Source organism: Suillus paluster (assembly GCF_016628075.1).
Source record: "Suillus paluster strain FC165 chromosome Unknown EDB91scaffold_123, whole genome shotgun sequence".
Taxonomy (NCBI): Eukaryota; Fungi; Basidiomycota; class Agaricomycetes; order Boletales; family Suillaceae; genus Suillus; species Suillus paluster.
The window spans coordinates 21,022-37,321 of record NW_024537683.1 but is presented as its reverse complement, the minus strand read 5'-3'; the positions used below and the strand labels follow the sequence as shown (position 1 = coordinate 37,321).

Sequence of the window (16,300 nt, the reverse complement as noted above, 5' to 3'; positions counted from 1 at the left end):
ATGAGTATATAATTTTTTTGACATGTGCTCTAGTGGCAGCATCATGATTGAATTTACTTTGAGTTATTCTATTCTTCACTTCACTTTGCTATTTCTTCCTCCTTCAATTTCATTGGCTCTCAGAATTCTAAACACAAATGGTCATCACTGTCAAGAAAAAAGCAACACGGATGATGGAGCAGCAGTGGCTTGCAAAAAGTCGTTCTGATGCAATGTGGAGGGATATTGACGCTGAGCGCACTGCTTACCAGTTGGCAATCGGGCGCCTGTCTGAAAAATATGATACGTGAGTGTCATTCTTCAATATACATAAGTAATGTGTCTAACATATTTGCAGCTCTGTTGACTGGATGTCTCAGCAGCTTTTCCTCGGTGGCAAGCTATTGAAGTCTGGTTGAAAAAAAAACTTATTCAACGCATTCATGAAGAGCGAGATGCAGAAGCGCAAAGAGAATGGTATGGTACTGTCAAAGTCATACTATCACTTGTTTAAACGGTCTGTTGCAGGTACTTGGATGGGACGAGAGACGTTAGCTATTGTGTCAAGAGAGGCAAAAGAATCAGGCGGATGGAAGGAGCTCCCACAACATGAGATTGACGATCTTATGGAAAGTTTAGAAGATGATGATACTTCAGCACCAGTTAAGGTGACAGCACGAAGTGTTGCAGCTGATATCGAGGGGACTATTTCCCGCATTCAACCAGAAGTAGGTATTCACCTTAGTCCATTTAAAAAATATTAACCGTTTTTCCTGCAGTTGCTTGGCCTTGAGAGGCGGACTGGTTGCAATGTGATGTGGATAGTCACATGTGGAAAGGTTAGCGACACATTCACTCCTTGGAGCTATGCCTCCGGAAATTTGCAGATGGCGTGTCTGCATCTCCTCAAGACTACAGTTGAAAAGCTGGCCTTACAGACAGATGCCTATGTGGTGTCAGGTGCATCTGGTGTTATCCGCATGACGACCGGTCGGAAGATGACAAAACTCAAAGCCGAAATTCGAGAGATGGTGCATGATGGGATACATAAGTAAATTCACTGTCACGCTCGCACATAAAACTGATTAGTTTTTCTTAGACAAAATTCTTACAGAGATGGCGGTCCTTCCGGATGACCTTCCGGCCGTTGCATACAACAGCTATGATGCATTTGTTGTTAAGTGGGGTATTGAGCTGACAGGCTGGACCGAAGCTCAAGTCACAAACCCCGGAAACATAACTTCCTCGGTCACATTATCTCATCTCCATTCTGCACTCAAGGATGGGGATTGTCATTGGTGCACACTTTCTTCCTCAGAATTGAAGTCGAAGGCCGAGGAATTCAAAAAACACCTTGTTAATGGCGAGATCAAGTCTCGTGCCACCCGTTCCGATAAAGGCACAAAAAAGAAGGCCAGGATCTCTATAAACACCATCAAAAGCCGCGATACCCTTACAGACACTGATGATGATGACGACGACGATGCCAATGAAAACAACAGCAGCGACAACATCAAAACTAGGGCAAGCACGGCCCCGACTGCAGCAGCTATGGATTCGGAAGGCGATACAGTCAACCACAACATTGTGACAGCCACCAGCCATTCAGATCCCATGTTTCCTGCAACTCACTTTAGCACAAGCCCCTTCTCAACCCAACTCCCCATGACACCCATCAGTGCAAGCCCCTTCCTCACTCCCTCTCAAGCTGCAAATGTATCTGAAAAATCCATGGGCAGCTTTAACGGTTTAGCTTTGGATGATCATTTTCGCTATTCCCCTTTGCCAGTAGAAGACAGCGGCCTACCCAATGAGGAATATCATGCCAACATTGCACGTTTGATGGGATTGTTGTAACGGCTCGCTTGTTCTGACATGTTCAACTCTTTACTAATGTACCTACTCAAGTGTATATAACATTTTTGGGTCATCTAGCATACAGCCAATACATCTATAATGTTCTTTCCATTGCACACTTTGAACCAATCCTCGTGCTTGAGCTCGCTGTTGCAGACAGCGACAATGAAGGTTTGGATGATTGGTAATCCAGGTATGAAGCCTGTGCTTTCCTAATTAGGCTACAACACCTTCATAACGTCTTCTGAGAGCTTCAGAAGCTTCTGGATGGCAGCCGAAACTATGTCTGTATGTTTTATGGAGATAACACCTTTATCTACGTTATCTAACAGTTATCTAACCTATATCTACTGTAATCTTACATATCTATACCTACAGGGTGCATAAGAGCAGAGGTATAGGTGGTGGTATTGGTGGTGTAGAGGTTTACTGGTGCCATGGGTAATAACCCACAGCGTCCGAATCCGTTGTTCAGGTTTATTAGGCTCTATTGTTATGTCACCCAGGTGGGTGGAGTTCGGCAGAACTCTGGGAGTCTTATTTGGGAACGGAGTAAGGCTACTACAGAAGTCTGGAGTAGAAACAGAACAGAGGTTAGACTACCCTAAGGTAGAGCCGGAGAATTAGTCCTAAGGTTTAACCCCTAAGACTCAGAGGTAGACAAGAGATGAGACTCAAGTCCGGAGATTGCAGGAATGAGCAGAACTGAGATGATATTTGAACTGAGGAGTTCCGGAGTATTACAGGGGTTTATATACTGTAGGTGACAAAACTTTGAGTGAAGCGGATGCAATCTGTCAGTACCCTAAGTGACGCGGATCGGGTCCGCAGATACACCTAAGTACAGCAGATAGGATCCGCACTCAGCCGCTGCCAAAGGAGGCAATAGAAATGACTTTATTCACCTAAGTAAAGCGGATAGGATCTGCACTACTCTAGATTAGCTACACTGTGGTATAAATGAATGTAAGTGAAGAAATACCTCAGCTGCTGCCAAAGGAGGCGATAAAAACGACTGAGGGAAAGTATGTACCAAAGCACCTCTGATATATGGGCAAAAACCCGCTTGCTAACCAACCATGCGTATCACCTATGAGTCCATGACTTGTATCGAACGCACTCACTATTACATGTACACCTGAAACATTCTGAAACAATCTGATGCACCTTATTACGTATCCGAGCGCATGCACTTGCATCCGGCCACGCATGCGGGTGACGGATCATCCATGCATGCATGGGTGAGTGTTGGATGGGAGACGGATACCCGCGGATGGGTTTAGGATGGGTCGGATGGATGTGGGATATTATCTGGTTTTGTCACTCCCACTCAAGTGGAGTCATAGTCCCATGGCTTTGGTAAACTTCCAGTGCTTCTCATGCGTGAGCGGTTTGGTCAGAATATCTGCTACCATATCATCTGTGGATACATATCGGATGATGGCTTCCCCGGTTGCGACCAGGTCGTCACAGACAAAATGGTACTTGCGCTGGATGTGTTTTGTGCGTGCACGGAACTGCGCATCTTTCGTGAGGATGATTGCAGCTTGATTGTCGCAATGGAGAAGGGTCGGATAACGTTGCTTGTATCCGATCTCCTCAAAAAACATGTGGAGTCATGCTAAGTGCTGTCCCGCATTGCTGAGGCTGATGTATTCCGATTCCGTAGTGGATAGCGCTACCATGCTTTGCCGCTTACTAGCCCATGAAATGGCACCGCAGTTTGTGATGAAAGTGAATCCGGAAGTGGAACGGGAAGTATCCGAGTCACCCGACCAATCCGCATCCGTGTATCTGTGGAAGTCCATGTCCATGGATATGTCAGTTCTGTCGTATACCAACTCCATGTCTCGCGTTGCTTGCAGATAGCGAAGAACGTGCTTTGCGGCTTCCCAGTGTTGGTTTTTAGGGGCTGTGCTGTACCTGCTGAGTACTCCCACTGCATATGTGATATCGGGACGTGTCCCGAGCATAGCATACATGAGTGATCCGACAACAGATAGGTAGGATACGCAGGTGCCATCTATGGTCATCTCATGACAGGTCGCATGGTCATCCGGTTGTTCCGCTGTGAGCCACAAGCCATGCGCCATAGGTGTCCACACAGGTTTGCACTGTGACATGCCCGTGTGCTTGAGGACAGTGTCTACATATTGTTGCTGGGAAAATGCGATCTTCCACACTGGGTGATCACGGCAGATCTTGATACCCAGGATGAGTTTTGCTTCTCCGAGGTCGCGCATCTTGAACTGTGATGCGAGCATGCGTTTCACCTTATCCATGAAAAGTTGGGTGGTAGCAGCTAGTAGTAGGTCGTCGACATACACTACAAGAAAACACACTTGCCCCTTTTCCTGGAAAACGTATAGGCATGTTTCCGCATCTAAGCGGGTGAATCTGACCTCTCCCAGTTTTCGATCTAGAGTCTTGTTCCATGTCCGGCCCGCTTGTTTGAGTCCATAGAGTGAGCGCTTGAGTTTCCAACAGTATCCCGGCTGGATGGGTACCCCTTCGGGTGGTAGCATGTATAACTCCTCTTCTAGTTCACCATTCAGGTATGCGGTTGACACATCCATTTGATCTAGCTCGAGGTCGTGTTTTGCGGCGAGGGATAGGATGATGTGGATGGACTTGAGGTTAGCAACGGGTGCGAAAACTTCCTGGTAGTCTACTCCTTCCTTCTGAGAGAATCCGCGGGTGACTATCCGCAACTTGTACCATTCAACATTTCCGTTTTGGTCTTTCTTGATGTGGAAGACAGGCTTGGAGGTGATCGGCTTGACGCCTTCAGGGATTGGGACGGTTTCATAGACTTGGTTTTCGTTCAGGCTGGAAAGCTCCTCCTCTAGAGCCGATTTTCATAATCCTCCGTCCGGGCGGATAAAAGCTTCTGGTAATGTCTTGGGGAGATTGTCTTTGGATGGGCCCGTGGCTGCTACACCAGCAAAATATATATCATCCGGATCTATGGCGTCAAAGGTTGTATGACTTGCATCCAGCAGTTCAGGTTGGCCATCCGAGTGTTCATCTGGTGCACTTGTGTCCTCGTGCAGTGCGGGCGGATCCACGGGTGCTTGGCGGCGTGTGGCTTCTTCATCCAAAGTCCGTTGGTAGTCGTGGTTTCAATCCCAAGGTCATGTAGTGTGGGTGCTGCGTCGGACCCCAGCTACTACCTGTGTGGGTCGTGCGCAGTTTGGAGATGGTGATCGCATGCGTGGTGCGGAACCCATAGCCTCTGAGGCTTGTGAATCTGGATTGATCGACAAGTTGTCTAGCTTTGTGCATATGTCTTCGACATCCGATTCCATCTGTGCTCCCACTGCGCCTAGTTCGACCTTCGGATGGTGCGCGGATGTGGGTGGATCTGTCAGATCCGGAGGATGTATGGCTGGAGCCTGCGGGAGGTCTATGCAATGTCGTAGAGGAGGTGGATCATCATCCATATGGTCTAAGTCATAGTTGTAGACATGCGGGACTATACCCTCCCACTGCTGGACTTATGGATGGACGTTCCAAGGTGCATAATCATCTGGGGGAACTTGCGCAGTTTCATTGAAGATGACATGCCGACTGGAGAATATGGTGCACTTCTCGAGGTCTAGGAGTTTGTATGCTTTCTTTCCGTAGGCATATCTGAGCATGATGGCTTTTCTCCCTTTCAGATGGAACTTCCCTCCACACTTGTCCTTTGGTATGAGCGCATATGCAGGGCATCCAAAAGGTCGGAAGAACATGGGGTCTACACGTCTGTGGAAGAGATGTCCATATGGGCTATTGCCCTTCAGACCCATGGCTGAACTCTGAGCGGTGATGTATGCCACAGTGAGCATGGCATCTGCCCAGAACGACTTTGGCAGTTTCGACTCTTTGAGCATTGTGGTTGCGAGAGTACAAAGTGTTTGGTTCATCCGATCCATGAGGCTGTTCTGTTCCGGGGTATCTGCAGCTGTGGTTTCCTGGATGATTCCATCTGTGCGCATGGTATCCGATATGGTGTGTCCGGTGTACTCACCTCCACCATCGCTTCGGATGAACTGAGTGTAGAATGGGGTGAAATGTTCCTCTTTTACTTCTGCACGGAAGAATGCCTGGACATCCGCTTTCCAAGTCTTGTACTGCTGATGCACGTTGCTCTTCCGCTTTAGTAGGTGAATCCATGGGAATTTGGAGAAGTCGTCGACAATGACCATCCAGTAGCAGAAGCCCTCACGCGATATCGGGGTGATTGGTTCGCCTACATCCATATGAATAATTTGGATTGGGCGTTCCGCGCAGTTTCCGCTTGTGGGTGTAAAGGGGAGTTTCTTCAGCTTTCCAAGGACGCATGGTTCGCAGAATTCAGGGGTTCCGGTGAGAGTGTCTATACCCTGTAACCGACCTTTTGCTACCATCCGCTGTATCTGATCCATTGAGATGTGTCCCATCCGCCGATGCAAGAGGTTGATATCTACTGCAGCATTCGCTTGGTCCAAGCTGGGCATGGGCTTTCCTTTGATGTGGTGAAGTCCGCGTTTGTGATGCGCAGTGAGTACAATGCACGACCCCTTGCGGATTTCGCAGATGTCGGATTTGGCGAGGAAGCTGGTGGATAGACGCGTGCGCCCGATCTTGTAGACAGATATGAGCGATAGGGTGAAAACCGGTACTAGGAGGACATCCGACAGTGCTATGTCATACTGCTTAGTTCCTACATGCGTGCGGATGATGACTGTGCCGATTCCAACAGCATGGACAGTTGAGTCACCTCCAAAACTAATGCGACGCGGCGGGTTTAGTACTCGGAATGATCTCGACTCGAACCATCCTCTATGTGGGACCATATGCGACGTTGCACCCGAGTCTACAATGATGGCGGATCTGTCACGCGCGGGGGATGCAAGGTAAGCTTGAATGCGCTTTGCTAAGGATTTAGAGATATGTATGCATTCGAAAGTAATGTGGCTCTGTTTGTCCATGCTAGAGTTTGAGTCTGAATCCGTATCTGCTTTCGCATCCACTTTCTTCGCTTTCTCCTTCTTCTTTTTCTTTTCCGCTTTCCACTTCATCGCACAGCAGTCACTGGTGTTGTGCGTGCTGTTACTCTTGTGAAGCTCACACCACATCTTGGTCTCAGTGCTTTTCATCGTCGATGCAGGCGGATCGGATGCGGTATCCGTTGGATGGCGCGCGACTTCCACTACAATGCGGGTTTCCACATCATTGAAAGTTAGCTTTGATTCATTGATGGTATTAAGGATGGATGATGTGAAAGTCTTCCAATCCGGTGTATCCGGGAGCGAGCAGAGGAGGGCAAATGCGATGAGCTTCATATCAATGGTGAACTTCATACCCGCTAGGCGGGTCTCCAGGTTTCGGAAGATGGAGATGTGGTCTTCGATAGCGGATGTGCCATCCCAGTGTAGGGCAAAGAGTTGCTCAAAGGAGTAGAATGCGGATATGACGTTGGAGGTGTTGTGGATCTCTATGAGTTTGTCCAGTAACCCTTTGGACGTCGCTTGGGATGTGGTTTTGAGGAGTAGCACATCGGATATGTGACCTTGGATGATTCTGAGTGCTTTGTCATCACATAGTACCCATGCAGTGACCAGGTCATCTGCGGATGTGGATGTAGTGAGTGCGGATGCAGGAGAGGGTTTCGGCTCTTCACCGGTCGCAACGCAGAGGACTTTCTCGCAGCATAGCTTAGCATAGATGTGTAGTTTCCAAATCTGAAAGTTGTTTGGTCTGGTAAGGACAGGACAAGCGGATGTATCGCTTGTGGAATGGGATTTTGTCATGATTGACGATGGACACGGATTTTAACCCTCTGCAGGTTGGGTGAGTCGTTCTGAGGTCGATCTGGCTAGTTGGCGTAAGCAGGGCTCATAACCTGACAAAACTTTGAGTGAAGCGGATGCAATCTGTCAGTACCCTAAGCGACGCGGATCGGGTCCGCGGATACACCTAAGTAAAGCGGATAGGATCCATACTACTCTAGATTAGCTACACTGTGGTATAAATGAATGTAAGTGAAGAAATACCTCAGCCGCTGCCAAAGGAGGCGATGAAAACGACTGAGGGAAAGTATGTACCAAAGCACCTCTGATATACAGTGGCTCAAAAAACTGTCCGCATGTTTTCACATTTTTCACTATCTATGATATTGTGTGAGAATGTACAAACACATCAAGGACATGCTGGTACCATATTGTAGTACTACTTCAGGGCTTCCAATTGAGCCCTATGGCGTGGAAATTGGTCGAGATATGGTGGAGATATGAGGCTTACAAAATGATGACTCATGCGGACAGTTTTTTGACTCAAGTATTTTACAGTGATAATCAGGTATTCTAGTACATTGTGTGACCTCCCTTGGCTTTAATTACTGCCTCTATCCTTCTAGGCATACTCTCAATCAATTTCTGGCAATATTCTGCTGTAATCCTTGCCCATTCCACTGCTACTCTCTCCCATAGCTCCTATACTCCTTTAGGGGGGGTTTCATAGGCTTGAAGCATCTTCTTGAGTATTCCCCAGAGATGTTCAATGACATTGACATCAGGGGACTGTGCTGTTCAGTCAAGAACATTGATATTATGTTCTTTAAACCATTGTCTGGCTCTGCTAGATGTGTGCTTGGGATCATTATCCTGTTGGAAAATGATGTCTTCTTCATCAATCCCTGAGTCAGCTATGCTAGGCAGCATCAGCATCCATCCTCCCCTCAACTTCAGCAGGCATACCCACACCATTCCATCTCATACAGCCCCATACCATTAGAGAACCTCCTCCAAATCTGACAGCCTCACTAACCTCTCTGTCTGTTAGAAAATCCCTCTTCTTTCTCCATACATATACCTTCCCATCTGACCCAATCCTATTGATTTTGGTCTCATCTGAACATATAACATGCTTCCAGTCCTCTACAGTCCAGTTTTGATGGGCCAAGCCAAAGGTAGTCTTTTCAGCCTATGTTTAATAGAGATAAGAGGCATTTCTTCTTTGTTACTGCCTTGAGATGAGCTGCCTTGAGAACATCCCTCACAGTTTGTGAAGAGACAGTGGTGGTGATGGTGGAATTGATATAATGGGTGGCTTGGACAGCATTATCAGCCTTTCCTGTAGTGATATGTTGGATGATAGCCCCCTTATTAGCAGAGGTGGACGTCCTCCACAAGAGTTTTCCTTGTCCAGGTGGCTTTCTTTGATACACTTGGCTGCAGTAGACTTGCATACTTCAGTTCTAGAGGAAATTTGATGAGCAGAGAGGCCAGCATAGGACAAAGAGAAGATATTATCCCTTTGAGTAGAGGAGATGGCTTTCATGGTAATTATGACCATGACACATGAGACATTCTGGTTTATATAGTTAGATATAGTTTTAAGAGTATGCCTAGAAGGATAGAGGCAGTAATTAAAGCCAAGGGAGGTCACACAATGTACTAGAATACCTGATTATCACTGTAAAATACTTGAGTCAAAAAACTGTCCGCATGAGTCATCATTTTGTAAGCCTCATATCTCCACCATATCTCGACCAATTCCCACGCCATAGGGCTCAATTGGAAGCCCTGAAGTAGTACTACAATATGGTACCAGCATGCCCTTGATGTGTTTGTATATTCTCACACAATATCATAGATAGAGAAAAATGTGAAAACATGTGGACAGTTTTTTGAGCCACTGTATGGGCAAAAACCCGCTTGCTAACCAACCATGCGTATCACCTATGAGTCCATGACTTGTATCGAACGCACTCACTATTACATGTACACCCGAAACATTCTGAAACAATCCGATGCACCTTATTACGTATCTGAGCGCATGCACTTGCATCCGGTGTAAGGAGCAGATTCCACTACGACCTCAGCGCGATAATGGCCGATTCGAGTAGTGAGCCTAAAATGTTCAGTTCGACCCGAGGGAAGCAGAACAAAGCAAACCGAATTGCTGCCTCAGTATATAATACGAGGGGCGCGACAACGAGTCAAAGGGCGGCTGATCCAATATGTGTTCAGCGTAAACAGTTACCCATAAAGCCGACCGACTATAATTTCTACCGATCGCTATGCAGTGCGCGAGTGAGTGCGGCCGACTTAGATAGGTGATGAGGAACGGAAGTTTTTTTTTTTTAAGACGAACGTGCGGACGGACACGAGAATAGGATCAGAAGAGAACGGAACACAAAAGACATGGCTTCTGAGTGAGAATTAACTGAATTGCAATAACGGGCGAGCGCTCCTTAAGTACAAAATCGGCTACTAGGTAAAAAATGGAGATAATCATCGCTTGGGATGTCCGGGCTGCCTCGTGGTTTGCTAGAAATGTACGTGGGACATGCGGTCGATCGTCCGTGATATGCACGGGGATATGTGAGAGTAAATCGGTCCGAGCCGCTTAAGGCGATGTAATAGGGAGTTTGAGAGGTAAAAGTACTGTATCTGTCAATAAACCAAAGAAGAATATACTACGCACCAATGGACAAGGATTTTATGGATATGGGGTTCGACTGAGTATCTGTGAGCTAGAAAGGCAAAACACGCGCACGACCGACCAATGGTGCGCGTTAATTCGTTGTCGGCCGATCTGCTTGTGTGAGCGGCTTGAACACGCATGGGCGGGAGTTCAATCAGCAAGGAGTCGGATAGAGCGCGCGGGGTCGGGTGAATATTGCAGTGGATCGGTACATCAAGGGAGTACCATGTCAGTGCCAATCCGTGTCCTACACCGGCCATGCATGCGGGTGACGGATCATCCATGCGTGCATGAGCAAGCATTGGATGGGAGACAGATACCCACGGATGGGTTTAGGATGGGTCGGATGGATGTGGGATATTATCTGGTTTTGTCAGTAGGTATCATGTAAGTAAATCAGTCAGCAAAGGTAAGGGCTATGTATGAAGCATGTGGAAAGTCTATTAGTAAGTGTAACGGATCAAAGCAGTGAAGTCAGAAATGAAGTAAGAATGGACGGATCAGTAAGCATAGCGGAAAAGGACATAACTGGTAACCGGAGCAATAGCTAATCTAAAAGGAGTTAGGGGTGAGTGCGGAGATGAAGGCGGAGCGCCAGGCAAAATAACAGGACGGAGGACCGGACTTTAGTGGTGGGGTTCCGGAATTCTGGATCCGGAGGTATGGGATATGACAGTTCACGAAGTTCATGATTGGAAAGATCACGCCCGATTAACAACAGGTCAAAGCCTCCGCATGCTCAGAAAGTATCTGAGCAGACAGGCCTACCGATTCTATGAGTGCAACATACTTGACCTAGAGAAATTGTACTCACTTACCGAGTTCTTCAAACAGCTATTTCACTATGTGTTTCCCCCTGACTTTAGGATGCAACAACACCAGAAATTTATTGAGTGCTGTCAGGAGAACAAACAGAGCGTACGTGATTATTTGAGACGTCTCAGAATGCTCGCTGATATGGCTGGAGATGTAGATGAACGCAAGATGGTGAGACAGTTCTGGATGAACTGTCTCCCCTACTTAAAAGCCTCCTTAGTCGACAAAGGCTACGAACCAAACATGGTAAGCCTTGAAATGATCGAAAAGAAAGCATTGCGCACCAAGAGAGCATTCCTCAAAAACACCAAGGATCCGAACATCCTGCTGGCCATCAACCCGACCTTAGCTGCAGGATATGCCCAGAATAACAGCTGGAACGATCGTAGAGAATCATCACATGGTAATAGACTTGACAGACAACCCTGGACCCAATCCATTTCAGCTAACGCTATTCATCATTGAGGACCTTGTGACCCACGAGGGCATAGTCACCCTCGCCCGGGAGCTCCCCTCTCTAGAGCCCCTGGGAGCCCAGAGAGACCCAAGAAGACTCCTGAGCACCTCAAACGACTTCATGACCTTAACCAGTGCTTTGAGTGCGAACAATCAGGACACTTAGCTAAAGACTGCCTGAAATGCCACCGTCTGACATTCAAACCTCCTGGACGCAACACCCCCGCCATCCGAGCGAACATGGTGACCATCTCTAGCGCTGACATCAGATCTGCTGCCATCGAAGAAGGTATCACCTCTGGACTGTATGGAATGGCGGTGGGGTTAGAAGAGTTATCTGAACTAAACACGGAAAAACACTGTATTGTCAAACAGCAGATCCTTGCCACTCTCCTACTAGCTGTCCAACTGCCAACCGATGAGCTAATTGACCCTCTGTATGACCCTTTTGCGTTAGACAGGTTTTGTCTCTCTAACCATGGCGGTCCAGACACCTACCTCCTCTCAGATTGTCACAATTATGATGACTATATCATGCACTTTAGCCAATTATGCGACCCAGATTTTGATGCAGTTGCATGGCTAGTTGATCTGAAGCTTCGGAACTTCAAAGACCTAATTCACACTAAGACGTCCTTCAAACTGTCCTGGACTGAAACACCCTCCTCTCCACTGACAATGACCACATTATCGACTGACCACCCATCTGTTGACATCACAGTTGTCTCACTGTCAAGTCAACACAAGTACGGTGATCAAAGACTCCTATTGCCTTTGACCCAGGATGAAGACGATGATTTACCCCCTTTGTTGGATTGTGAGACGTCAGAGGACGAAGAATACACTAATACTAACTCTCTATACTGCTGTGAGCAGCAGTAGGCATGCTGACCTTTCGGATTTAAGAACCCTTCAGCAACAAGCTGCTAGACCGAAATCCTCTTCAAGGATCCTCCCTCGGTCCATAGTAATTATAGTGCTTGTGAACAGCAAGCCCTGCAGAGCCCTCCTAGATTCAGGCTCATTAACAGACTTCCTCTCGACCACGATCATTGACCAACTCAAACTCCAATACTCCATCTTAGAGAAACCCATACCCCTGCAATTAGCCATCTCGGGATCTAGGAGCATTGTTAAAGCTAATACCACCATTGAGTTATCTTATAAGAAATCAACTGCGAATGTACCTTCGACATCGCCAACCTCGATTCCTACGATGTAATTCTAGGAATGCCATTCTTGTTTCAGCATCAGGTTCTCCTGGGCTTCAACCCCCCAGAGATCAAGATTAAAAGTATTGACCCATTGCCAATACTGTGGGTCACAAACCCAAGTACTCGAACTGCTGACAGTCTGGTCCTGAGACTGGCATCATTGATAAGTATCGCAAAGAGTTACAAGCCTATGCCTAAGATATCTGCAAAGAGGCCAACAAGACCTCATTACCCCCTATCCAGGAAATCAATCACGTTATCCCGCTAATAGACAAACACCAGGTCTACTCCTGGCGCCAATCTCGCTGTCCTGAGGCGTTAAGACCTCTCTGGAGAGAGAAGCCTGACGACTATATACACACCAGACAATGGGAGTTCTTCAGTGGTACCAACGCCGCACCTATGATTATGATGAAGATAACCAAGGACGACTTGCTTCATCTGAGAACCGTTCTGGACACTCGTCAACGGAATAAGAACACCAGGGAACTCGCGTCTCCTCTCCCTGACATTGAGACTATCCTAAGAAATGTTTTGACTCATCCTTACCAGTCTTTACTTGACAGCAAGGATGCCTATGAGCAGATTCGCATTGTCCCAGAAGATGTCCCGAAGTCGCTGTTTGCCACCCCTGATGGCACTATGATAAGCCATGTTATGCAGATAGGAGATTGCAATGCTGGAGCTACCTACCAATCCCTAATGAACCACATCTTTGGGCCATTCATTGGTGTTTTCATGGATGTCTATCTTGACGACATTGTCGTATACTCTGACACTGCTGAAGACCATGTACAACACGTGAAGACCGTGATAGATACCTTAAGAAAGAACAAGTTCTACCTTAGCAAATACAAACTACAGTTCTTCATGCCTGAACTATCAATCCTGGGACATGTTATCGATGATGCTGGTATCAGATTAGACCCTCAGAAGGTCAACAAGATCGTCAATTGGAAACACCCACCTCAAAGGAACTGCTTATGCAATTCATAGGATCTATGGGCTACCTCGCTGCGGGATGCAAAGGCGTATGAGTGGATATGCAACACCTCTCTAAAGTCACCTCCAAGACTACCCAATGGTCATGGACTCCTACTGACCAGCATGCCTTTGACCTGGTCAAAGCATGCATACAAGCTCACAGAGATGTGCGACGGTGGGCCCTCCGATTGATGCCCACGCAGGATGGTACCTGTCCTGTCAACCTTAACACTGACACTTCATTCACTGGAGCAAGTGGTGTCCTGTACCAGGGCCTAGATGTAAAGCGCGCAGACGTAATCGCGTTCTGGTCGGGTAAGTTCGACACAGCCCAACAGAACTACCCTGTTCACGAACAGGAACTGTTAGCAATTGTCGAATCATTAAAGTGTTTCAGGCACCTACTGATCGGATTCAAGTTTCGCATATTCACAGACCATAAAGGCCTCGAGTGGCTCGGGTCTCAAAAAAAACTCTCACCTCGCCAAGCATGCTGGCTCGAGCTCATTAGTGAATTCGACTTCGAGATAATTCACATACCAGGAGTCGACAATACACTCGCTGATGCACTGTCCTGAATATATAGTGAAGAACCTACTGGAACGGTCAGAGCCGCTAGTGAATATGTTAGCGTTGGTGAAGAAGACATACCGCGCTCACTGCTCCTAAACTTCGTCACTGCACCAATTTATATGGGCACCCCACTGTTCCTAGGGGCAACCGAAGCGCACTGTTCCACCCTGCATAGCAATCAGATGCGAAACATGCGCGCGAACCAACAAACCAAGCAACTGCAAGTACCCAAGAATTCTCACTGAAAGTGTTGGCCCTGTCTACCGCAGACCTCACTGAGTCCCTGGTGAGACTGTCGACTCAACCAGCAAAGACGAAGTGTCCTGACCATGGACCTGAAGCCTGCATAGCCCCTGAAAATGAACACATAAGTGCGCCAATCAAAACAGTGGCACCTGCGCCAGCTCAAGAAATCTCAGACTCACCACAAACCGCTGTGCCACAGATACCATCTCAGCATAGAGTGATTCTGCAATTGAGTGACAACTCAGCTAAATCCCTGGAGGGAAAGAGCACAGCTACTGAGACAAACTCACCAATACCATTGGTGATGGTAGGAACGCACTCAGACAACCCAGGAAGAAATGAGGAAGCAAGTATAATCAGCGCTGACAGAGCAAGTACAAACATGGACCCACAATTGGGTCATGACATGTCAACACAAATAGCAGAAGACCTGCTGTCAGAACATCCTCCCTCACTCACCGAATTGATATCCCTCGGCGACCCAATGGTTGACATCCATGAAAGCCTCATCAACCAATATGACAAGGACAAGTTCTTTGCCAAAATCATCACCAGCCCTAACTCCTACAAGAACTTCAAGGTCAGCAATGGCAGGATATTCCTGAAGGACAAAGGAAACAGAGTACTTTGTGTCCCAGACATCTTAGTCAGTAAATGACGCGTGTGAGAAATTATCATCTCACATGCACATTCCCTACTCACTTACCTAGGCCCATCTAAGACACTGATCTATCTTAGAGATAACGTCTGGTGGAAAGAAATGATGGCAGACATACAGGCTTTCTGTGACTTGTGCGGCACTTGCCAAGTCTCCAAATCCTCTAACCATCAACCCTATGGATTGCTAGAGACCCTTGATGTACCCTCATGCCCCTGGGAGACAGTAGGAATCGACTTTGTTGGACCACTGCCCAAGTCACACACCCTAAACAGTTCATTTGATATGATCTTGGTTGTGATAGATCACTTGACCTCAATGGTTCATCTAGCCCCCACCAAGCAGACCTACCGTGCCAAAGACATCGCTGAAGTTATGTTTAACTTAGTCTACAAGTTACATGGGATGCCCTCTAACCTTGTTAGCGACTGCGATACCCTCTTTACAAGTACATTTTGGAAATGACTATATCAATTAATGGGTGTTGAACTAAGGATGTCAACATCATTTCACCCACAGTCTGACGGCTCGACCAAATGAGCAAATCGAACCATGACCCAGATGCTGCGACAAGTGGTCTCTGTTGATCAGCGTGACTGGGTGATCAAACTCCCAGCCATTGAGTTCGCAATAAACTCAGCTAGTTCAGTCTCACGAAAGTACTCTCCATTCGTACTAATCTATGGGTGACAGCCCCCGTCAATCTGGAACGCTCAATCTGAGTACCCTGGTGTCTGTATATTTGCTCAATGAATGAAGGACGCGTTGATGAGTGCCCATGACACCCTCATCACAGCCCGTGTCAAGAATACTACAGTTGCTAATCGTAAGCGCAAAGAGTCACCCTTTGTAAAGGGCGATCTCATCTACTTGTCCACCAAAAACCTGTCATTACCAAAGGGCAGAGCCCGAAAACTTGCACCGAAGTTTATTGGCCTGTTCAAAATCCTTGAGGACTACCACAATAACTCTTACCTGCTAGACCTCCCCGCAAACCTCAAGCAACGAGGGCTTCACCCTGCGTTCCACGCTCATTTACTGAGGATCTATATACCAAACGATG

At 47.2% G+C, this 16,300-nt stretch overlaps 4 protein-coding genes across 4 annotated transcripts; 1 reads left to right on the top strand and 3 right to left on the bottom strand.

The window, feature by feature from the left end:
* Positions 1–137: 137 nt before the first annotated feature.
* Positions 138–2,463, top strand: EDB91DRAFT_1087291 (uncharacterized protein; the record flags this gene model as incomplete). The annotated part of the gene is made up of 11 exons (XM_041316190.1): positions 138–286; positions 338–393; positions 508–707; positions 759–818; positions 867–1,010; positions 1,069–1,832; positions 1,922–2,007; positions 2,057–2,124; positions 2,169–2,188; positions 2,215–2,277; positions 2,343–2,463. The coding sequence occupies 11 exons, from the start codon at positions 138–140 to the stop codon at positions 2,461–2,463; spliced, it is 1,731 nt and encodes a 576-aa protein (XP_041170696.1).
* Positions 2,464–4,694: 2,231 nt separating this feature from the next.
* EDB91DRAFT_1062540 (uncharacterized protein) lies at positions 4,695–4,958 on the bottom strand (the record flags this gene model as incomplete). The annotated part of the gene is made up of 2 exons (XM_041314536.1): positions 4,695–4,801; positions 4,874–4,958. Coding segments are annotated over 2 exons (192 nt in total), but the record flags the coding sequence as incomplete, so codon positions are not given.
* Positions 4,959–6,029: 1,071 nt separating this feature from the next.
* Positions 6,030–6,656, bottom strand: EDB91DRAFT_1019279 (uncharacterized protein; the record flags this gene model as incomplete). The annotated part of the gene is made up of 2 exons (XM_041312536.1): positions 6,030–6,203; positions 6,288–6,656. Coding segments are annotated over 2 exons (543 nt in total), but the record flags the coding sequence as incomplete, so codon positions are not given.
* A 501-nt stretch (positions 6,657–7,157) lies between these two features.
* Positions 7,158–7,613, bottom strand: EDB91DRAFT_1019501 (uncharacterized protein; the record flags this gene model as incomplete). Its single annotated transcript, XM_041312541.1, has 1 exon — positions 7,158–7,613. A coding segment is annotated over one exon (456 nt), but the record flags the coding sequence as incomplete, so codon positions are not given.
* Positions 7,614–16,300: the final 8,687 nt, after the last annotated feature.